The sequence below is a fragment of the Triticum aestivum genome, chromosome 2D (assembly GCF_018294505.1).
Source record: "Triticum aestivum cultivar Chinese Spring chromosome 2D, IWGSC CS RefSeq v2.1, whole genome shotgun sequence".
Taxonomy (NCBI): Eukaryota; Viridiplantae; Streptophyta; class Magnoliopsida; order Poales; family Poaceae; genus Triticum; species Triticum aestivum.
Window position 1 is genome coordinate 138,815,997 of NC_057799.1, and position 22,457 is coordinate 138,838,453.

General features: G+C 50.5%; 3 protein-coding genes across 3 annotated transcripts; 1 reads left to right on the forward strand and 2 right to left on the reverse strand.

Annotated features, from left to right (window-relative positions):
• The first annotated feature begins 7,051 nt into the window (after positions 1 to 7,051).
• Positions 7,052 to 8,600, forward strand: LOC123049060 (uncharacterized). The gene is made up of 3 exons (XM_044472056.1): positions 7,052 to 7,196; positions 7,306 to 7,454; positions 7,790 to 8,600. The coding sequence occupies exons 2-3, from the start codon at positions 7,343 to 7,345 to the stop codon at positions 8,425 to 8,427; spliced, it is 750 nt and encodes a 249-aa protein (XP_044327991.1). The 5' UTR covers positions 7,052 to 7,196; positions 7,306 to 7,342; the 3' UTR covers positions 8,428 to 8,600.
• A 1,543-nt stretch (positions 8,601 to 10,143) lies between these two features.
• On the reverse strand, positions 10,144 to 11,100 carry LOC123049062 (peamaclein). Its single transcript, XM_044472057.1, has 2 exons — positions 10,842 to 11,100; positions 10,144 to 10,727 (listed from the first exon to the last, which is right to left on the reverse strand). Exons 1-2 carry the CDS (start codon positions 10,921 to 10,923, stop codon positions 10,495 to 10,497), a joined length of 315 nt encoding a protein of 104 aa, XP_044327992.1. The 5' UTR covers positions 10,924 to 11,100; the 3' UTR covers positions 10,144 to 10,494.
• A 2,286-nt stretch (positions 11,101 to 13,386) lies between these two features.
• LOC123049063 (uncharacterized) lies at positions 13,387 to 14,162 on the reverse strand. Its single transcript, XM_044472058.1, has 2 exons — positions 13,797 to 14,162; positions 13,387 to 13,692 (listed from the first exon to the last, which is right to left on the reverse strand). Exons 1-2 carry the CDS (start codon positions 14,085 to 14,087, stop codon positions 13,675 to 13,677), a joined length of 309 nt encoding a protein of 102 aa, XP_044327993.1. The 5' UTR covers positions 14,088 to 14,162; the 3' UTR covers positions 13,387 to 13,674.
• Positions 14,163 to 22,457: the final 8,295 nt, after the last annotated feature.

Sequence of the window (22,457 nt, forward strand, 5' to 3'; positions counted from 1 at the left end):
TGGCAGCCCCTAGACATCAACTATATATAGGGGGAGGGGAGGGGGCTGCGCCCCCTCTAGGGTTTCCACCCCAAGACGTGCGGCAGCCTAGAACCCATCTAGGGTGGCGGCCAAGGGGAGGAGAGGGGGGGGCGCCACTAGGGTGGGCCTTAAGGCCCATCTGGACCTAGTGTTTGCCCCCTCCCACTCTCCCATGCGCCTTGGGCCTTGGTGGGGAGGCGCACCAGCCCACCTGGGGCTGGTCCCCTCCCACACTTGGCCAACGCAGCCTTCTGGGGCTGGTGGCCCCACTTGGTGGACCCCTGGGACCCTCCCGGTGGTCCCTGTACATTACCGATATCACCCGAAACTTTTCCGGTGTCCAAAACAGGACTTCCCATATATAAATCTTTACCTCCGGACCATTCCAGAACTCCTCGTGACGTCCGGGATCTCATCCGGGACTCCGAACAACATTCGGTAACCACGTATATCTATTCCCTATAACCCTAGCGTCATCGAACCTTAAGCGTGTAGACCCTACGGGTTTGGGTACCATGCAGACATGACCGAGACGTTCTCCGGCCAATAACCAACAGCGGGATCTGGATACCCATGTTGGCTCCCACATGTTCCACGATGATCTCATCGGATGAACCACGATGTCGGGGATTCAATCAATCCCGTATACAATTCCCTTTGTCTATCGGTATGTTACTTGCCCGAGATTCGATCGTCGGTATCCCGATACCTTGTTCAATCTCGTTACCGGCAAGTCTCTTTACTCGTTCCGTAACTCACATCATCCCGTGATCAACTCCTTGGTCACACTGTGCACATTATGATGATGTCCTACCGAGTGGGCCCAGAGATACCTCTCCGTCTACACGGAGTGACAAATCCCAGTCTCGATTCGTGCCAACCCAACAGACACTTTCGGAGATACCTGTAGTGCACCTTTATAGCCACCCAGTTACGTTGTGACGTTTGGTACACCCAAAGCATTCCTACGGTATCCGGGAGTTGCACAATCTCATGGTCTAAGGAAGTGATACTTGACATTAGAAAAGCTCTGAGCAAACGAACTACACGATCTTGTGCTAGGCTTAGGATTGGGTCTTGTCCATCACATCATTCTCCTAATGATGTGATCCCGTTATCAACGACATCCAATGTCCATGGTCAGGAAACCGTAACCATCTATTGATCAACGAGCTAGTCTCCTAGAGGCTTACTAGGGACATGGTGTTGTCTATGTATCCACACATGCATCTGAGTTTCCTATCAATACAATTCTAGCATGGATAATAAACGATTATCCTGAACAAGGAAATATAATAATAACCTATTTATTATTGCCTCTAGGGCATATTTCCAACAGCAGTGCCGGCGGATACGATGGTGAAGGCAGTAGGGCCGGCTGTGGTGGGGGTGGCGTCGGGAGCACGGCCGGCTGAGGTGTGTAGGAGGCGCCGCCGTCGGTGCTGTAATGACCATAAGGAGGATACGTCGGGGCGGCGTGACAGGCATTGGCCGGCTGTCGGGGGTTGAGAACCCCGGGAGCACCAGTAGGCGGCCGAAGGCCGGGTTGCCAGGCACCTGAGTATGCCGGCGAAGCACCGAGGGTGGACGGAGCGGACCAGGGCATGGGCCATGCTTGAACAAGCCCCGTCCAAGGATGATGAGGAGGCCGCCATGCAACCGCAGATGGAGCACTGGTGGGTGGTGCAGGACTCGGTGCTGGTGATGTCGTAGGCGGAACCGAACGAGTCGACGGCGGCCTGTAGATAGGGTTTTTGCCGCGGTAGTTCGGACTAGGACGCCAGCCTGGGGGTGATTGAACAGATGACGATGCGGACGGCCTGGCGGCAGGAGCCGGCCTGGAAGGCGGCGCTGGTGTAGACGGCAGAGGAGGATGAGCCGCAGCATGAAAGACCTTGGGGCGAGAGTCCTTGCGAGCTTGTGTTTCCGCCGCGAGTTGTAGCAAGGAACGAACTTCAGCGAAGGTAGGAGGGGGCCGTATCATCGGTATGAACGAGGCTTGCTTGTCAAAGTCTTCGCTGAGGCCGACGACGACGATATTGATTAGCTGTGAGTCGCTAACTGTATCGCCGAGTTCGCGGAGCTCATCACCAATGGTCTTAACGCGCTGGCAGAACAGGTTCACCGGGGCGTCTCCTTGCACCATATTGCGAAGCTCGGTGTGGAGAGCGTTTTTCCGAGCGTCGATGTTGCTTTGGAAGAGCTGACGGAGGGAGTGCCAGATGTTGGCAGCGGTGGCGCCGTCGTGATCGAGCATGTTGAAGATTTCGGTGGTGATGCGGGTGTAGAACCACTGGACGATCGCGAGATCATCTTTCAACCATTGCGGATCGTCGGGGCGGGGAAGACAGTTGGCGGCGACATGTGAGCGCCGGTTGCAGCGGCCGAGGTGGAGATCGAAGAGATGTCTCCAATGGTAGTAGTTGTGGGCGGCGAGATCAAGAACTATGGGGATGTAGGGGCTGACGTCGGAGATTGTGTCAGCAAGAGATATTGGTGCGGCGAGGATGGGTGCAGGGTAGTTTTGTGGAGCTATGGTAAGGGCCGAGAGAGAAGCGGCCGCGGCGTTGGCAGCCTTGGCGATGAGTGCGGCCCGGCGCTCGAAGTAGCCGGGCGGCGGTGGCGTTGGCGGAGCCATACCCTAAACCCTGGGACCGGTATCTGATACCATGAAAGCTGAATAAAACTGTTTCTTATTGATGATTTGGTGCGGCATACAAGAGTATATAAGAGGGTACAAACCGACTTCGGGTAGGGGTACAAAACTGACTTGGACTAGAAGTCGTATACCATAATGGCTACTCTAACACATGTGATATTTGCATCGGATTGCCTCTCTTTGGTACTCCCCCCGTTCCACAATAAATGCCTTTCATTTATCAAAATATAGATGTATCTAGACATGTTTTAGTATATAGGTACATCCATTTTTGAACAAATGAAAGTCAAGTATTTTGGAACGGAGGGAGTACAACGGATTAACTCCAACGTCTGGGATCGTTCTCATGTGGGCTCTGTGGTGATGGATATCAAACAAGCAGCCATGACTTTTACTTGTTCGTCCTTCATGCATGTTCGTCGGCATTGTAATGTAGTGGCCCATATTTTTGGCCAATTCTTGTAAAATCTCTAGTTTGTTGTGCGTTTACAATTCTGTTCCGGATTGTATCTGAGAGACCTTGTATGACTTTATTGCTTAATAATCAATAAAATGCCGACTTTAAAAAAAAACTAAGTTGAAAAATTATTTCACAGCAACACTTTAACAAGGAATAAATATCCTCGTGCCATCCTCGGTACGTCCAACTGGAGACGGTCTGAACAAATCTTATAATCCTATTTGCCGAGACCAGCAAAAATAAATAAATAACACCTTGTTGGTTTTCTTTTGAGGGGTGACATCTTGTTGGTTGTATCCGCCAGAACTCCATGTTGGGCCAAAAATGCACCAGCGGATGGGTGGGACGCCTTCTCACTTTAGACTGCCACATCCATTTGGGGCCACCCATCTCACCACGCGGATCCGGCCGCCTTCACTCCACATCGATGTGAGTCGCACTGCAGTATCCACCAAAATCGTAGGAGTCGCTGCCTCGATTGAATTTAAACGACGTGTTTGGATTGACTGGTGAGATTTTGTCCTACCTTGTAAGTTTAATAATGGCGGCTCCCTGATTTGTGAGTTCGTGACTGAATAGTAACGCGCGTTCCAAATTTGTATACCGAAGATGCTTTTACCAACAAATTTGGTTGTTGTCTACATTTTTCTTTTGCGAGGGGGTTGTTGTCTACATATCGCTGTGATCGTCCACAAGCATGCCGACCTTGGTCACGCCCATTAAATGGTTAGAGCATTCCTGCAAGTAGTTTTCTGAAACAGTTTAGAGAAGGTTCTAGAAGCTTCTCATCCAATTTTGAAAACAGTTTGTCTAATTCACATCTAGATGTTTTCTAAGAATGTCACATCTAACCTACCATAAATAACACAGCAACAAGGAAAAAAAAAGTTGGGACAAAAAAAATAGACCACAAACATAATGGACACAAGGTTAGATGTGACATAATAATTATGTCACATCTAGATGTGTCCTAGACAGACCCTTTTGCGAAACTCCCACACTGTTTTTTCCTTCCTTTTTTACGTTTTGCCTCCTAATTGTTTATTTTGCTTTTTTGTTTATTTTGCTTTTATCTTTTCCGTTTCTCTTTCTTATTTTTCTTTTCTTTATCCTTTCTAAAATTCATGAGTATTGTTTGAATTTGCAAACCTTTTTGAATCAATGAAGATTTTATACCCGCAAACATTTTTGAATTCTCAAATATTTTTAAACTCCTGGAAAATTTTCAAATTCGCACATATGTTTTAAATGGAAATATTGTTTTGAATTTTTTTGTGTATGTTTGAATGTTTTTAAATTTGTGAAAATTTTATCAAATTCACAAACAATTTTTCAGATGCTCTATTTTTTTTAGAATTCATGCAAAGGTTTCAGACTCATAAACTGTTTTTAATTAATGATTTTATTATTTCTAGTTCATGAGAATTTCTTAATATCCGTATTTTTTAATTACACGAATGTTATGTGAACATTTTTCAAATCTACAAACATATTTCCAACTTCTTTAACATGAACATGTTTAAAATTCATGATTATTGTTCCAAACAGTGTTTTTATTTTTTGGATTCACGAATATTTTCAATTTGCATACAATATTTAAATTCCAAACAGTGTTTTTATTCCATTGTTTTTAAAATTCATGATATTTTTTATTTTCTATTTTTTGAAGTAGCAACCATTTTTGAATTCGTGAAATTCAAACTTACAATTGTTTATTTTTCAAACTTTTTTCTAATTCAGAAACATTTTTTGGTGTCGGCGGAGGTCGACATTTTTAACCGGCCAAAAACATTTTTAATTGAAAATAAACCGGCCGAAATAAAAAAGATGTTGTGAAAAGATAATGAAAAAAAAACAGTTTGTTTAATTCACATCTAGATGTTTTCTATGGATGTCACATCTAAGCCCCCATAAATAACGCAACAACAAGGAACAAAAAAAGCTGATACAAAAAAAGACCCCAAACATAGTGAACATTGGGTTAGATGTGACATAACATCTAGATGTGTCCTAGATGAGTAAGTGCTTGTCAGCGGGAGGAAAGGAGGTGCTCATAAAATCCGTAGCCCAAGCTATCCCGGTATTTTCTATGTCTTGTTTCAAGTTACCAAGAGGTCTACGTGACCACATAAAAACCATTATCAGAAAGTTTTGGTGGGGGTGCAAACAAGGGGAGCATAAACCAGCTTGGGTCTCATGGGATGTCATGACGAGGCCAAAATATTTGGGTGGCCTAGGGTTCAAAGATCTTGAATTGTTCAACCTAGCACTTCTTGCTAGGCAAGCATGGAGAGTTCTACAGGAATCGGCGACTTTAAGTGCAAGAATTTTAAAGGCGTCTTATTTCCCAAACTCCACAATTCTTGAGGCAGAGTTGGGATCTCGCCCATCTCAAATATGGCGTGCAATCCTAGAGGGTCGGGATGTGTTGCAGCAAGGAATTATCCGAAGGATTGCTAATGGCCAAACAACTCACATTTGGGAAGACAATTGGATCCCAAAGGAAACAACACCAAAACCTATTACTTCGTTAGTTGCGGTACCTCCCAGGAGAGTGTCTGAACTACTTTCTTTAGCTACTGCTTCATGGAATGGACCTTTGATACGGTCAGTGTTCCTCCCGTTTAATGCTGAAGCAATTCTAAAGATACCGGTGTGTACCCGGAACATCGAAGATTTCTGGGCATGGAACCCGGACAAGAAAGGAAGATTTACAGTAAGCTCGGCTTACAGGTTCCTGGTCACAACAAAACTTCAACAGGAAGCCTGGCTAGAAGTTAGGGGTGGCTCATCTTCCAATACCAGAGAAGAGGAAGCTTGGACTCGTTTGTGGAAATTGAAGGTTCCATCAAAGATACGAGTTTTTCTGTGGCGTCTCGCACGGCATTCGATTCCCACCACGGACGTCCTACACAAGCGGAATATGGCAACACAGAGTGCCTGCCCGCTGTGCAGATGCCAAGATTCGTGGAGACATGCCCTCTTGTCATGCACGATGTCAAGGTGCATTTGGGCCTTGTCGGATGAATCACTTGTTTGAAAGATGACGGAAAATTTGGAGCCATGTGCGAAGAACTGGCTGTTTGAATTTCATGAGGCACTAGATCATGCGAGTTTCACGAGGATGGTAGTCACACTATAGCCTGTGTGGTATGCAAGGCGCAAGGCAATCTATGAATCTTTATTCCAAAACCCACACCAGACTATTTCCTTTGTGGACTCTTACTTACAGGAGCTACAACAGATCTCCATTAGCGGACCTAGTTCACATGTACCTGCGGGGCCGGTACAGCAGTGTCGATGGATTTCACCGCCATCTGGCCTCATGAAGATCAATGTTGATGGCGCACTAGCAAGGAACATACGTGCTGGGGTGGTTGCTGCCATATGTCGAGATTCAAACGGGAACTTTCTTGGCTCGTCAGCGGTTGTGTTTGGGGGCACCCGGGACCCAATGATCCTGAAAACATACACATGTCGGGAGGCCCTTTCTCTTGCAGAAGACCTGAACGAGCATGATATTCTGATGGCTTCAGATTGCCAAGGGGTGGTGCATGATATCAATAAAGGGACAGGAGGTCCCAATGCAGCTGTAATACATGAAATAATAGATCGTAGAGCTAGTTTTTCTTCATGCTCGTTTGTGTTTGAGCGAAGGAACTTTAACTTCGAGGCTCATAATCTCGCTAAATTTGCATGTAATTTAGGTATAGGTAGGCATGTTTGATTGGACACTCCTCACGACCCAAAGCGTGTACTTCCTCCATTCCAAAATATGGGTCATCTATTTTGGAACGGAGAGAGTACCTATCAAAATTGTCTTGAATCAATAAAGCGAGCGAGATAAAAAAAAAACAGTAACTCGACGCGGAGCGACGCGTCCGCTCACAGCCCTCGGAACAGAACAACGTTCGGGTCGGGACAATTCAAAAGACCAAATCAGACCGTTGGAGGCTCCTCCCCTGCGTCCACCTCTCGTCCCCTTATTAAAACCTCGTCATCCACCCGAGGAGAGAGAATCAATCCACCACGCCACCGCCGCCGCCGCCGCACCGGGTAGGTTTTGATATCTTGCTTTCTCGACGGTCCCTTGGCGGCGTCCTCTCGATCTTCTCTGTGGTTCATTTTGGTTCTCACAACTCGTCTTCTTGTTTGCCCCCCTCAGATCCGCCGTTCCTTCGTCTTGGTTGGCCGATCGATCCATGGACCGCCGGCCGCCGCTCGCCGTCTCGCCGCGCCGGCTCCGCCCGCGGCCGAGCCACGCCGCCGCCGGCCGCCCGCCCTTGGCGTCCTCCGTCCACATCCCCTCGCCAGGTACCACGTCGCTCTGCTCGGATCCCCGCGTCGAGTTTCTTTGGTTTTGCTCCGTTTCTCTTGATCTTTCTTTGTCGGAGTTCCTGCTGTTCGCGTTTCGATCCTGTTGTTCGGTGCCTCAAGATCCGGTTGTTTTGTTTAGTTTTATTTACGGTCTCCATCAGCAACCAGATTGTTTCCTTTCCAGATCTGTTCAGAAATCCTCCCTAGTTCAGAAACGATTTCTGTTTCTCTGATGACAAAAACACGATTCAGTTCTGCTTTTTTGTACTACAACCGTAGAATCTTCAAGTTTTGAATTCTCACAGATTTGTACTGATCCGTCCACTGTGCAGGATTTAGCAAGAAAGCTCAGACGCCGATGCGCTCGTCCATCTGCGCTCTGCCGCCGCCGTCGTCCTACTCCTCCTACCTCGAGACCAGCCCGCGCCCGAAGCCGGACTTCACCGTCGTCGCGACAAGAGCTGCGGGGAAGGAGAACCTCCACTTCCAAGACGCCGACGACGCCGACGAGGCGGTGCCTTTCAACCTCGCCGACACGAGCACGGACGACTGGACGGCGGCGGTGGCGCCGACCAGCCCGCTGTTCGAGAGGGGCAGGCTGTACGACCTCTACTCCGCGCGGCGCAACGAGCGGCTCAAGCGCAAGCACGGCTGGTACGCCGCCGGCGAGGAGGAGGCGGGGGCGATGGCCGAGGACCCTTGCGTGGCCGTGGAGCTGTCCAAGCGGCGGGGCGCCAAGAAGGCGGCCGGGGCCCCCGAGTCCGTGATGAGGAGGTCGATGCCGGCCGCACCAGCGGAGTTCTCGCAGAGCTACAGGGCCGGCGGCGGCCTGAGCGCCATGAGGTCCTCGCTGAGGAGCAGCAAGGAGATGAAGAAGCCCTCCGCCGCGTCGTCCTGCGCCACTGCCGCCAAGCCCTCCGCGGCCAAGGGCAGGAGGGTTGGCTCGCAGTCGTCGGTCCGCAGGATCTGATGATGATCTGTGTGCTGCTGGAAATGACATGGTTCTTCTTCCTTGGTTCATCGTTGGATGGTTGGGTGTTGATAAAGAGTACTAGTGCTACTAGTGTGGAGATTGGAACTGGTTTGGGGGCAATATAGCTGCGTGTTTGGTTACATAATTGATAATCTGATCCGTTGATATCTCGTATGCGTATTCGGTTACAGAATCTGATAATTTAGGGCGATGATTTATTCTTGACGAATGAGGCAACAACGCAGGCAAATTGGGTGATTGGTTCAGTTTGTGAGGTGGTCCGCTTGGAACGCCACGATCTTCAACCATGTCTCGTCCTCCATAAGTCTATCACGTGTTCCATAGTACTCCCTCCATCCGCAAATAATTGTTGAAAAAAATAAATGTATCTAAAACTAAAACATATCTAAATCATTGCTTCTACAAGTATTTTCGAACGGAGAGAGCATCAGAGAGCACAAAAGCATCGGAGGCGGCGGCTCGTGGTTGTCGGTCCATAAGGCTTGCGATTGCCCAGGCGGCACCAACGTGGCGTTGTGCTCAGGAGGTCCACACTGACCGGCCGCCACGTTCTCCGCCCTGTTTTTTCGGCTTAACTCGTTGGGTGTTGTGTTTCGTGGACCGAACCTTGCGGGCGGCTTTCTTCGGGTCCCATGTTGGGATGATGAAACGGGCCGGAACGGTGGGAGCGCGGTGGTGAATACATTTGATGATTGTCGTTGGATGACCAAAAATGTCCAGATCATTGAGTTTGCTTGAAGTTGAAATTTTCAAAGGCCCGCCACTACAAAATGATCAATAGAGGACGAGCTCCGGGGAGCCCTCTAAAATATCATATTCTCATAGCCCCAAATTATTTTGAAATTTTTTATACATACAAAAATACATCTATATCATGTTTGAGAATATGTTTCTTAATAATATACTCGTCCATCCGGAAATACTTGTCGAAGAAATGGATATACCTAGATGTATTTTAGTTCTAGATACATTTATTCTTATCCATTCCCGCGACAAATAATTCCAGACGGAGACAATATTTTCATACATGGGGTAGACAAAAAAGACAACTACATACATGAAAATGGACAATTTTGTTGTTGTTGTTGGGCTGGGATTTTGTTTTGTTTTTGCATAGCTTACAAATGGATAAAACAGATGTATCTAGAACTAACATACGTTCAAATACGTTCATTTCTCCGTCAAGTATTTCAGAACGAAGGGAGTATTATTTAACGAAAATCTACAGACCCGTCTCGAATACGTATAAGTTTTCACACACTTTTTTTATTTCTATTGAAACTTGGAAAGTATCATTTTGGAAGTTTTTGAAAAAAGGGCTCCCGGAGACCGTCTTCCAAAAATCCGCACTCCCCATTTCTGCAAGTATTTATCCGGGCTTGCATTTTATAATGAGCATTACGATTCCTTCATAATCACACAAAAGAGCTGGGAGGAGCTGACTGTCTGGGTCTTTGAAGACGATCTAGAAAAAAATTGAATAATTCCATGAAGAGTGTTTTCTTAGAACAACTCCATTTTTCTAGGCGAAAAAAAAACCCTGGCGTTGGACCGGAGGAAAGCACACACCGCCACCTCTTGGGCCTGGGCCGATCTAAACCAAGCCCATTTGGACACTGACGCAGAACTCGTTGTGATTACAGCCCATCTTACTTTCTACTAGTATATCTCTCTCCTGGAATAAGCACCGAATTTTGCAGAAATCAGCAAATCTGTGGCTGAACAAAGCATGCCGCTAAGCCCTCGAATAGTCGCTGGCACGACCACCGGCGTCGAATGAGGCCAACTACAGTCGGAAACCTAAATCTGGAGCAGATTCTGCATCAAAGAACAGACAGCACAACAAAGGTACAAAGTCTAGAAACCCAAATGCGAGAAGACGTTACATGGAAGCACTCCTCCTCAAACCAGATCTACGTTGTTTATTCTGAACAAATCAAACTTACAAACAAGGGGAGCCCCTAAATCCCACGCACTCGGCTCGTCAAGATCCATCTCCTACGTTCCCATTCACCTTAAAAAAAAAGATGAATGGTGGTAGTCCTAGGGGCATTTGGGGCGGCCGCTCTTGGGTGATTTCATGTCCCGGTAGCAGGGGCACTCGTCCTTGGGGGCCAACGGCCCCGACGGCACGCAGCCGGCGCACTTGCCGCAGCACATCATGCACAGCCCCATGCACCGCCCGGCCACCTTCTGCGAGCACCGGTTCTTGCACTTGCCCTCGCACACGCTGTCCAGGACCGGAGCGCCGCTGCCGACTCCATCTGCATCTGCATCTGCATGCCCACCCACCACAAGGCAAACAAAATACGTAGTTCTTGTCATCAGGGAGTGCATGCCGGAGTGGTACGAGGAACAGATCAAAGAGTGCCTGTGTCCGGTGAAGTTACCTGCAGCAGCCACGGCGAGATCCTGGTACGAGGCGGCGAGGAAGAGGGCCAGGAGAGCCAGGGTCACCGGGAGAGGCTTCATCGCCGTACGTCTCTTCTTCAACTTTGTCCAAGAGATGTTTGGCAAAAGCAGCCGCTTATTTGGCTGAGGAGAGGTGAAAATGCAACGACGCCGAGCGCGCGACTTTGAGTGAGCGGCCGGAGTCCGCGGAGCAGGCTGTATTTAACCACGGAGGGGAAAGTTGTACCACAGCTGGCTGCGGTTTCACTTTCATCAATGCACCCACCACCTACCTCCGACCTTTTTTGTGTAAAGAGTAGGCGGCCATGAATGCCAGTTAACGCATGGATGCATGCAAAGCCTGTGACTGCGGTGCAGACTGCCGAGGACAGACAGGTGAATTTGGCGGTATTTACTTACCCAGATGGGCACACACCACCAGTCATCTTTGCTTTCTTCAACTCGTACACCCAGTGTATATGCCCCCGTATTAATGTGCTTTGTGCAAAGCAACCTTTTTTTTAAAGATCCAGCAAATTGCTGGCTTGATTCAAATTTAGCAGAAAGCAGCGGAAGAACAACATGATGAAGATCCGAAGATAAAAAAGAGAAAGAAAAAAACTGCGGCCCTAATAGCTGCAGAGAGCTACACCCACCACAAGCAACATGACTGCACAACCGAAGCACCTGTCGTAAGCTAAGCATCGCCACCGCGTCTCAAACAACGCCGATCACCTCCGAAGACAGCAGCAGCTCCCACTACAACTTCCCTCACCAACGAACCATCCACCTAGGAAGCAGGGGGTAGATGGCGGGACTTGATCGATCCCAGGAAGAGCTTCGTCTTGGACTCATCGATGATGTCGTACATTGCACCTGGAGCTTCACCTTGAACAGCGGCGAGCACCGAAGGAGCGCCACAAAGAGCTTCCAGGAAGTGTCTCCAAACGTGATGCTCCCAACAGAGGAACGACGTCAAACACGCCGCCATCACGCCGATCCAACACCGGACCTAGGATTTCGCCCGGAGACAAACCACCGTCCGAGCACGAGGAAGATGCCGACACACCTCAGGTGACGCCTCCAAGGAGGGAATGACACCCACAGGCGCCATCGCCACCGGCCTCTGGTCGTGCAGGACTTCCGTCCGTATCGCCGCACACCTTCGCTCGCGCCCACAGAAGCTTGTCCATGCAGTCTCACACCGCCACCGCCGCAGAACCTAGTCGTAGAAGCCATGGAGTCGTGGTCCACCCAGCCCACGGCGAGCCTACAGTGACCAGATCAGTCCCTGCATCCCGCATCTATCACGGCCGGAGCCGCCTGCTCCAACATCATAGGACCAGCGCGCAGGGCCGGCGCGCGTCAAACACACCACGGATCTGGCCAGGTTTGACCAGATCCGTCCGCCACACGCCGGAGGGGCGCCGCCCCGCCAGCCCGCGCCGAATCCGAGGCACCTCCATGCGTCCTCGCCTGGCCGCGCCCACCCCGGGCCGTGCCCGCGCGCGCCCTCGCCTGGCCGTCACCGGCCAATCGGATCTTGACGTACCAGTAGGTACCAGAGGAGATCGCTATGATCGTTACTGGGGCCAGGCCGTGCACCACGCCCGCTCACCCCTGGACGCGCGCCGTCGCCGGCACCAGATCCGCTCGCCTGGCCGCCTCCGCGGCAGGCCGCGCCACGCCCTCGCCGGCGCCAGATCCGCCCTCACCTGGCCGCCCCCACGCCAGATCCACTCGCCTGCACGCCGTACCTGGCCATGCGCGCCACCACGAGAGCCGGACGTCCCGCGCCTCGTGGGGAGGGGAGGACCCCGCCGCCGCCGACGCACGCATGGGCTTTGCCCGGCGCCGTCCCCTGGCGGCGGCGAGGGAGGGGGAGGCGAAGGTGTGGGAGGCGGCGGCGACGGGCTGGGGTTTCGCCCGGCCGCTTGCGGGAGCGGCGCGAGCGAAAGTCCTGTCCCTAAAGGGGTCTGCAAAGCAACCTGCACCTACGATCCATTGCTCCAAATCGCGGCTACGAGATCCAACGAGTCGATCACGACTCACGGCTCGTTTGTGCGTACACTCGTTTTACAATTATTACGCTGTATTGCAAATCTAGAATCACTAGTATTCCAGTTTCAAATTAAAAAAACTCGGCTGCAACTGATATTTTTTTATCAAAAAAAAAACTCTGTTGCAGTCAACATATTTCAGATCCTACTAGAGAGCTCGAGCCACCACATCACAACCTAAAATTCTCAGTGACCCTATAGGCAGGAGAGTGAGCGCGTGCCCCCCATGCCCGTAATCGCATGCTAGTGCCAAATATCCACCGCACCGGCGCGCGTGACCGTGCTCCAGGCAAAACGACGGCCAAATTTCTTGATGAACGGCGTGGTGCCTCTGTCTCTGTGTATGGGCGTGAGTCGAGCGAGCGTCCATCGCAAGGCGAGCGGAGAGGCAAGGGTAGCCCGTGTGACTACGTGGCCCTGTACACGAACGCGCAAGGCAAAACTGACACTAGCAATTTTTTGTACCAAGACAAAGAAGACGAGATAAACCAAGATAAGGTCATGCATAGATAAACCCTTCGAGAAGTTGCTCACGAAATAGAGTCTCACATAACAGCTCCAACCCTCAAATGCTTCTATACTGAGTAAAGTAAAACATGTTCACATAACCGGGGAAATCCATGATCAACACAAAGACACAATATAACACACGACACAACGCATGCCCTTGTTATTTAGGGTATATACTATAAGGCATGCCAGTTTTAATCCAATTCGTGACTCTCCAGATCCATCTTCCTCTGGCACATGCACCCGCGCCGCATGCATGCAGCTAACCTTCCACGGGACGCTGATAAGATCGAGGAGAAACAGAGTTGGTACGTAAGGCATCTGAAAACTAAATCCCAACTTCAGATCCAAGAGCAGACCAACACGGGCGGAGCAAGAGCATACCGGCATGATGCTGGCGGTGACAGCGAGGTCCACAACGCCGGCGACGAGAGCAGCGATCCGCACACGCAGGCACTGGAAGTGGCACGGCGCGAGGACGCTCAGGGTGCCGTGGGCCAGGAGGTAGGTGGCGACGAACACGCAGAGGGAGCTGCCCAGCATCCGCCCGAGCTTGGACGCCGTCGGCGCCGGGGCGGCCTTCCGCCGCGCCAGGGCCATGGCGGAGAGCACCTGCACCTCCATCGTGCCCACCGCGTAGACGCAGAAGACGAACACCGCGCTATAGATGTCCATGGCCACACAAGCAAGCAAGACCCTAGCTAGCTGCAGATGGATTTTGGCTGGTTCGTTGCTGAGGCCGGCGAGAAGCTGCTGGATGGCTGCCTATATAGCCAGCGCAAGCGGAGGAGGAGGGACGGGGTGGACGGGTGGTTGACGCTAACCGGTCAAGTGAAGATGCTCTGGTAGCTGAACGCCGGGCGTTGCACACACGATGCCTCGCAACAGTAGCGTGGAATGTGATACCTGGTCTCAAAAATGGAAACTGATAAGGCCGTAGGCCCACATCCACACGACTGAACGACAAAACGACCCGCTGGTTTGCACTACTTTGGACACAGTGTGTAACAACTCGTTAACTCTGGATTATCCTCCCCGGCACGTTTGTTCAGCCTACTTTATCGGTGCATAAATTTTATGCGCCTATATATATACCGACTAATAAAGAAGGAATGGTTTTTGTCCGTCTTTTTTACTTTACTATTTTTTAGCATAAGAGCCTCTATAGCGCACCTAATTAATCTGCCACGTACCATGACCGGTCACCCTTCATTTTGTTGTCTCCGTAATCGTCCTCCTCATATCTGACCCTTCGGAATCATGCACCGTACTAGCAAATACGTAGATGAACACACTTAGCAAAAAAGGGACATTATTCACATGCTAGCAAACGGACATAGTCATCATACAACCAAAAGATCTCATAGTTCATCGCCGGACGGCACTAATTTACACTGACAATACTAGATAAAACGGAGACATAGAAGGGCAGAGGAAATCACCATTTCCTAATTGGCCCCTTTCCCTTATGGTCTAGTGCGGTTGTACCCTTTCATGTAGGTGTCGGTGGTAGGAGGGGTAGAGTTATCGGAGCTGGAGTTATGGGAGCTGTCGGAGGAGGAGATGACACCTGACATCATCCGGACCGCGTCGGGAAAGCCCGGGGCGCCGCCAAGGATGGTGGCGGCTGGGCCACCTATTGCCCTGCTTCTCCCGCAGGGAGCTCCGGGTCTGGGGCGACATCTTCAACTGGTGAGCCATCACCGGCTCTGCGGCGAGCGCTGGATCTGGCGTTCCTCGCCGTGCGGGCCGCATGATCTAATGGACGTGCACGGGGTTTGGTGGCTGCATCGGCGGCCGGCGGTGCAAGATCCGTCACCTCCCCCCCGTTCGGCGTGCGGGTCCCTTCCAATCTTGCCGTCCTACCTTGGGACTTGGGTTGTCGGCTCCCAGGTAAGGGGTGCTGCTATGGCGGGGAACCTAGACCGGGCGAAATCCCTAGCCGACCATGGACGGCTGCGATGACGTCGACGCCCAAGGGCGCCGCTTCCCTCTGCGGAGGCTCAGTCAGGTCTAATTCCCCCACTTCCCCTTCCCCTAGGTTTCGTGGGCAAACACCCTAACTTTGTTGGGCGGCGGCGGTGCTCTCCGCGCCGTTTCCTTCTTAAAGGTGCCACTTTGGGAGAACTGTGGCCGGTGGGCGCTTTTGGGTTGTGGGTGGTAGGGGCGGTGATGCCCTCTTCGTCCTAGCTTGAAGGTTCCCCTTCTCTAGTTGAGGGCCTCCGAGGGCTTGTTGGGGGTGCGCTGACCCTCTCTAGGTGGTCATCTTTCTGTGACATCCATTCCATCTTGCGAGTGTGGTGCCTTCGATCCAGGCGAGGAGGTAGTGTCCTTCTTCGAAGATGGATTGTTGGATGTGCCGTGCTGAGGTCCATATGTGCTTGGTCATGGCATGCCCCACTGGTGTCAGTCCCTCTCTCCTCCGAGCCTGCATGATCTTGTTTGTGGTGCTTTGTTTACGCAGGAGGACCTCAGTGTCTTCGACTACATTCTCGATTGCCTATCTTCGCTGTCCGTAGCATGTGAGGCATATGTTGTTTCTGTCAAGCGTCCTTGTATCTTACCGCCTTGTTTTAATCCTAAAGGTCCTGTTCCTAGAGCAATTTTACTTAATAAGATTTAAGTTATTTTAATGGATCTTTCCCATGGACAATTAGTCTAATAAATCCTGATGATAGTTTTACAACAAAGATTACTAAATGCTTGAGACATTGTTCTGATGCATAACCTGAGCTCAGTTTCTGGTTTCTAGTTATTTTCCGTGAACTTAAACGTGTACTATTGAGGTACACATTTACTACTATGGCTAATAGGCATGTACATGTCTGCTCACTCAGGCATACATCACTCAATTTGATATGCTTGCAGAAATAGTTCTTTAGCAAATCCTCTAAATTTTCAGAGATGTGCTTGGGTATTTGTTCAATCAGCAATCAAGTGTATAAGCTAGCAGGTAGTCTTCTAAAAACAATTTCCTACAGGAACGAGCTTGTGTAGCAAACTATACAAGTCTATACAAACTTTACTGAATATGTAGTATATGACAGGTTTCCATTTGCGACTTGCAAAGATTAAATGACCTGACCCTGATTCATGTTTCGTTCATATCCTCCAGTGACAATATCTACTTTACTGCTACAATATACACTAACCATGACAGTTCTTCCTCTGTTATGGTCAGAATTACAATCTGTAGATGTCGCGGGTGCCTCGCTCATGGGCACCGTGCGGCTCATTGCAGAGATCTGCTACGGTGCTCTCGTTGTTTGGAAAACGGTCACCGTGCGCGTGGATGCCGCAATCCCTGGCGTCCTCTAAGCTCGCTGGCATGCCTTGCCATGCCGCATGTGTCTTGCCCCGCCTCCGTGCATCGTCCCGCTCCTGCTTCATGCGAGGGTTCGATGAAATCCACGCTCCCCTCCAAGTCACTTCACCGTGGATCTTGGGCGTCTGTCATCTCTGTTTCTGCTAATTCAACAACCCAGTCTGAAGTGGTAGTGCAGTCCGCTCTAGATCAGACTATGCTGTTGCAAGGTTGTCTGGCGCGGGTTGAAAGTTTTTTGGAGCGAGCGGAGGCTGCTCTGAGTGGACTCTCCGCTGTGTCGACTATGTTGAAGACTACTCTGATGTCGCATGCTCCTTGTGCAAACGGTGTTTGCTTTGAAGAGGACAAGGGGGCGGAGTTATTCAGATGTTTCTCCCCTTGTGGTGGAGACAATTCAGCATCGATGCCTACCTCGCCCCTATATTGTCTTCCACTGAGGGCGAGTCCATGGCCGTTGTCGTGGCTCCGGTGTTGAAGATCATGCCTGAGCTTAGGGAGCTTTGTATGAGTCTGTCAGTGGAGATATGAAGATGGACTCGTCGGCGACCTCATGTGAGGAACATGACTTATCTTTGTCATGTGTGCATCTGAAGAATGTGGATGCGTGTGGTGTGTTGGCACCGGCTTTTGAGAGCTGCTTGGTGACTGATCGCTCGACATCCGGCAAGACAGATGGTTGCCTCGTGAAGGTGAAATTAAAGAGAAACAAACGCAAGAAGTGTGACGGCAAAGAGAAGGCATACATGATTTCATGATGGATAGTGCTATCATTCTCGTGTCGTCGTCGTGGCTTTGATCTTCTGAGTCGTTGCATCGATGTTCTCACCAAGTGTTGAGGGTTGTGAGTGTTGTGTGTTAGGAGCATTGGGTGGGCAGTGTATGTGTTCGTGGTGCTTCGTGCTCTGTGAGTAGCCTTTTTTGGGTTGTTTGTATCGGTTTTCGCCCAGTTTTTCATAAATTAACCGGGCAATTCTCTTCTTCTTAATTAATCGATGAGGCAATTCTTTTGCCTCTGTTTCGAAAAGAAAAAAAAGAATTACAATCTGTTACTAACCGCCTAATCATATTTCATAATGTGACATGAGCATGATCCCACACTGAATGGTTTTGTAACTGCTACTTCTTTAGCATGATAAAATAGATGGCTCCTAATTGTTGTCTCACACACTGGAGTAGATTACAGTACGACCCACATAATCAAACATTGATTCCTGTACTACTTTTGTACTTCTGATCCCCCTTTTTTTATCAAAATTTGAATTCTTCTTTCCTATCTGCATCTAGATTAATTCATAGAGCAGATTTTTCTCTAACATGGGAATCTGATAAGAGTAGAGACTAACCCAGAAACAAATCATGATTAACTTAACCGAATCTAAATCCTATTTTTAACCAAGCATCAAGAACACTATAGCAGCCAGTCTGAAATTTCTTTGACTAAATATATAGCAGAACCGATCAGGATCAGAGAGAGTTACCGAAAGGACAAGATCACTTCCCCATCAACAAGAACCAAGGATCCGTTGCCCGGCGAGGCGGCAGCGATCCAGTGACTACTTGGGATTGCAACGCAAACACGCAAGGAAAAGATCATAGTATCACCTAGTGTTTTCCCTCATGCCAACTCCACCGCGCGACCCCGTCTTGTCTGGGTGCGTCCGTTTGAGGTAGAACGAACGAATAGCGCGGCCCAACGCGTGGCCCCAAACAAACAAATGTCCGGATTCCGTCCGTTTTCGACCCATCCCGGGCCCAAACTTGCGTCGAGTTTGGGGTGAAACGGACATCGCGCGGACGGGCTCGCCGCATGACGATGACATATACCTAGGGTAGGGTAGTAGACCTGACCTAGACACCCTTTCTGAGGACATTACCTGAAAGTCAAGGACATTCAAAGGACAACACCATCCACCAACTGAAACCGCCTCAGAGTGCATGCCACTCGACCGACAGTCCACTGGGATAACCCAATTCCATTGGACCAAGATATAATCACTCGACCGTACCAGAAATCACTCGGACTACAGAAGATCTAAAGTCCCTCAGGATGACAACGGTCAGGCGTTCACTCCGTAGTCTTAATGGTCATTTATATGGCTTTATTGCTGATATTACCAGTAACGTCTCCTCTTTATGTACATTGAACCTTATGTAACGGGGGAAGGCTGGGGTCCTGGCGCACTCTGTATAAGCCACCCCCCTCCTCTGGGACAAGGGTTCGCACCCCCTTGTAACATCCAATCGACCAGCCTCCGGGCACCGAGACGTAGGGCTGTTACTTCCTCTGAGAAGGGCCTGAACTCGTAAATCTTGCGTGCACAACCTCACCGTAGCTAGGATCTTGCATCCTCCTACTTACCCCCCATTCTACTGTCAGACTTAGGATCACGACAGTTGGCGCCCGCCGTGGGGCCGGTGTCTTAGCGACTTTCCGGTGAGGTTGCAATTTTTTCCAATTCCTATCATCATGGTTTCCGGCGGTGGATTGGCTGAGGGCCGCGAGATCCGTCTCGGCGCGCTCGTCTTCGTCGCCGACGATTCCGCCTGGCACCAGGAGGCCCCTCTCGACGTCGAGGCGCTTCCCGTCTGCGGGGCGACACACTTTCGCGCATGCGTTCACGGCGTCCTTCTGCGGCAGCCATCGACCCAATATCGGCCGGCTCCCGCAGCATCTTCGCTCCCCGCTGTTCGCCATCGCAAGCGATCCCGTCGGTCATGGCTTCAGCGGTGGGTGAAGCATGCGGTGGCGCGTCAATCGGCCGCCCCTCAAGTAGCGTCAATCGAGCCCGATGAATCTCTCTACGACCTGTTCGACTGGCTCCATCGAGAACCAGTCCGAGTGCGATAGCAGCGACCCTGCGGCGGAGGTCCTGATGGTCGACACGTCGTGCAGCCCGCCCGGTTTCCGTTGCGGCAGTGGCGGCGATGGCAACGGCGATCCGTCGCGTGTTCACGAGGAATACCATCTTGAAACCCTCTCTTTGCAGCAGAGGGAGGAACTTCATCGCCGCAACGTGGAGGCACTCCACACGCCCATCTTCGGAGAGACCTCCGAGGCTCGGGCCTTGGAGTCTGTGCGCCTGACCACTTTGGCTGAGCGCACTCGACTGGAAAACCTTCAGCATGCACTTGACGAACGCGCTCGACAGCAGATTCCCGAGTCTAGTCGACGACGACAATTGTTCCCGCCCCAGCCTCAGGTATACCGCACTCCGATTCAGAATCTTACAGCTGCAGCTCGTATAGCAGAGTCCATCCAGCCATCCCAGTCAGAGGCTGGACGAGGTTTGATGCAGATCCGGGCACTGCTCCGGGCAGAAGGAGAGCAAAACACAGCAGTATCTCAGTCGCGTAACAGAATCCATAGCAGATCTGTGGTGGCTGACACAGTCCAGTCGGCTCACAGCCCTAGGTCGCCTCCGTGGCGTGAGGGACGTGGGCATCACCAAGAGCAGTACTTGGGTCGGAACCACGAGCAGTACGATCATCGACTCGGCCGTGATGACCGCCGTCAAGTGCCTACGCCCCGACATTATGATGATAGGCACCCGTGCAGCGATGAGCGGAGGTTGCCAGTCGACCCCAGGGAGCTGGGATTTGATGCAAGGTCAATTCTGGTGCAAGGCTTGGTTGACAGGAACCGAGCACACAAAGAGGGGCAGGACAGAGATCGCCCGACTGGAAGCAGAGTGCATGTTTCTGGTCCCGATTGTTTTAGCAGAGCCATCAGAGCTGCATAGAGAGCTGTATAGATCCCTCCCAACTTCAGGTTGGCGACTGGAGTTAGCAACTTCACTGGTGAGTCGAAGCCTGACACTTGGCTTGAGGATTACCGAGTGGCTGTACAGATTGGTGGTGGTAATGATGAGGTAGCCATGAAGCATCTTCCCTTGATGTTAGAAGGTTCGGCCAGAGCTTGGCTGAATCAGTTAACTCCAGGCAGTATATTCAGCTGGGAAGAGTTAGCCCGAGTGTTTGTCAGAACGTTCGAGGGCACATGCAAATGACTTGCTGGGTTGGCAGAATTGCAGCATTGCGTACAAAAACCGAATGAAACTTTGAGGGATTACATCCAGAGGTGGACCACTTTGCATCACACAGTGGAAAATGTATCTCAGCACCAAGCAGTTTGCGCCTTCAAGGAGGGCGTTCTGTATCGAGAGCTTAACCTGAAATTTGGTCGGACAGGAGACATGACCCTGACCCGAATGATGGAAATAGCCACTCGGTACGCTAATGGCGAAGAAGAAGACCGACTCCGCAGCGGCAAGAGCAAACCAGTCGGCCAGGACGCTGGAGGAGGTAATTCCAATCGGAAGCAGAAGCACAAAGCAGAGCCTGCGGGTCCTGGAAAGGTTGCAGTTGCAACCCAAGGAAAATTTAAGGGAGAGCCTAAAGGGCCCTGGATCCCCAAGAAGGTAAAAGATCAAGCAGTAAATTATGTGTTGGATCTGCCATGTCACATTCACACCAAAAAGGATGAAGAGGGTAATCTGATTTATCCCAAACATACCACTCGACAATGTCGGCTCCTTATTCAGCAATTCCGAGAGAAACAACCCAGTGAGAAAGAGAAGGAATCTGATAAGGATGAGGACAAGGAAGAGGATGATGATGGTTTCCCCAATGTCAATTCCACTTTGGTGATTTTTGCTGACATTGAAAGCAAAAGTCGACTGAAGGTCATCAACAGGGAAGTAAACATGGTTGCTCCGGCAACAACGACATATTTGAAGTGGTCAAAAACTCCTATCACATTCGACCAGTCCGACCACCCTCCGCGCGTTGCCACCCCCGGGAGGCAAGCGTTGGTGGTCGACCCAGTCGTTGGGGGCACCCGACTGACCAAAGTCTTAATGGATGGCGGCAGTGGTTTGAACATTTTGTATGCTGAGACCCTCCGAGGGATGGGCATTCCGATGTCCAAGCTCAGTGAGAGCAACACGCGATTCCACAGAGTCATCCCTGGAAGAAAGCCGATTCACTCAGTCAGATCACTCTTGACGTGGTTTTCGGTGATTCAAAGAATTACCGTAAGGAAAGGTTGACATTTGAAGTTGTGGATTTTCACAATGCTTATCATGCTATCCTGGGCAGAACTGCATATGCTCGTTTCATGCCCCGACCATGTTACGTGTACCTCAAGCTAAAGATGACTGGCCCTAGGGGTGTGATCACAGTCACTGGTAATCGGCAGCGAGCAGAAGAGTGCCTCCAAAAGGGCTCAAAGATTGCCGATGAACAGATGGCGGCAGTAGAAATGGAAGAATACAAGAAGACTGCAGATCTGAGTGATTCATTGAGAGCTAAGAAGCCTGCTCTAGACTTTGCATTTCAGTCGTCTGGTGAAACGAAATCAGTTCATATTCACCCGACCGATCCCAATGCAGCTCCAACTCATATCTCAACAACACTCGACAACAAATAGGAAGAAGCGCTCATCCAGTTCCTCTGTGAGAACTGGGACATCTTCGCATGGAAACCTTCTGACATGCCAGGTGTAAGGGCATATTTATCCCTAAGATGTTTTGGTGATTGATGACAATGCTTTTGCGGACTAATCGTGTGCGTTGAGTGTTTTTCAGAGATTCATTCTTTTGGCACGAGACGATTTCCTCCCCTCGGAGCTTAAAGCGAAGACGGTGTAGTCCTTTCGGATTAGTTTGGTGGACTAGTTTCATAGGGATCACCGTACTATCAAGAGGGGGTCCGTTTTGGAA

What these genes read in the sequence shown, in the direction of transcription:
- LOC123049060 (XM_044472056.1), top strand. Translation starts at nt 7,343, where the DNA reads ATGGACCGCCGGCCGCCGCTCGCCGTCTCGCCGCGCCGGCTCCGCCCG. An exon ending in CGTCCACATCCCCTCGCCAG is followed by an intron (nt 7,455 to 7,789) that starts GTACCACGTCGC and finishes TCCACTGTGCAG; the next exon opens with GATTTAGCAAGAAAGCTCAG.
- LOC123049063 (XM_044472058.1), bottom strand. Translation starts at nt 14,087, where the DNA reads ATGGACATCTATAGCGCGGTGTTCGTCTTCTGCGTCTACGCGGTGGGC.
- LOC123049062 (XM_044472057.1), bottom strand. Translation starts at nt 10,923, where the DNA reads ATGAAGCCTCTCCCGGTGACCCTGGCTCTCCTGGCCCTCTTCCTCGCC. An exon ending in TCTCGCCGTGGCTGCTGCAG is followed by an intron (nt 10,728 to 10,841) that starts GTAACTTCACCG and finishes GTGGGCATGCAG; the next exon opens with ATGCAGATGCAGATGGAGTC.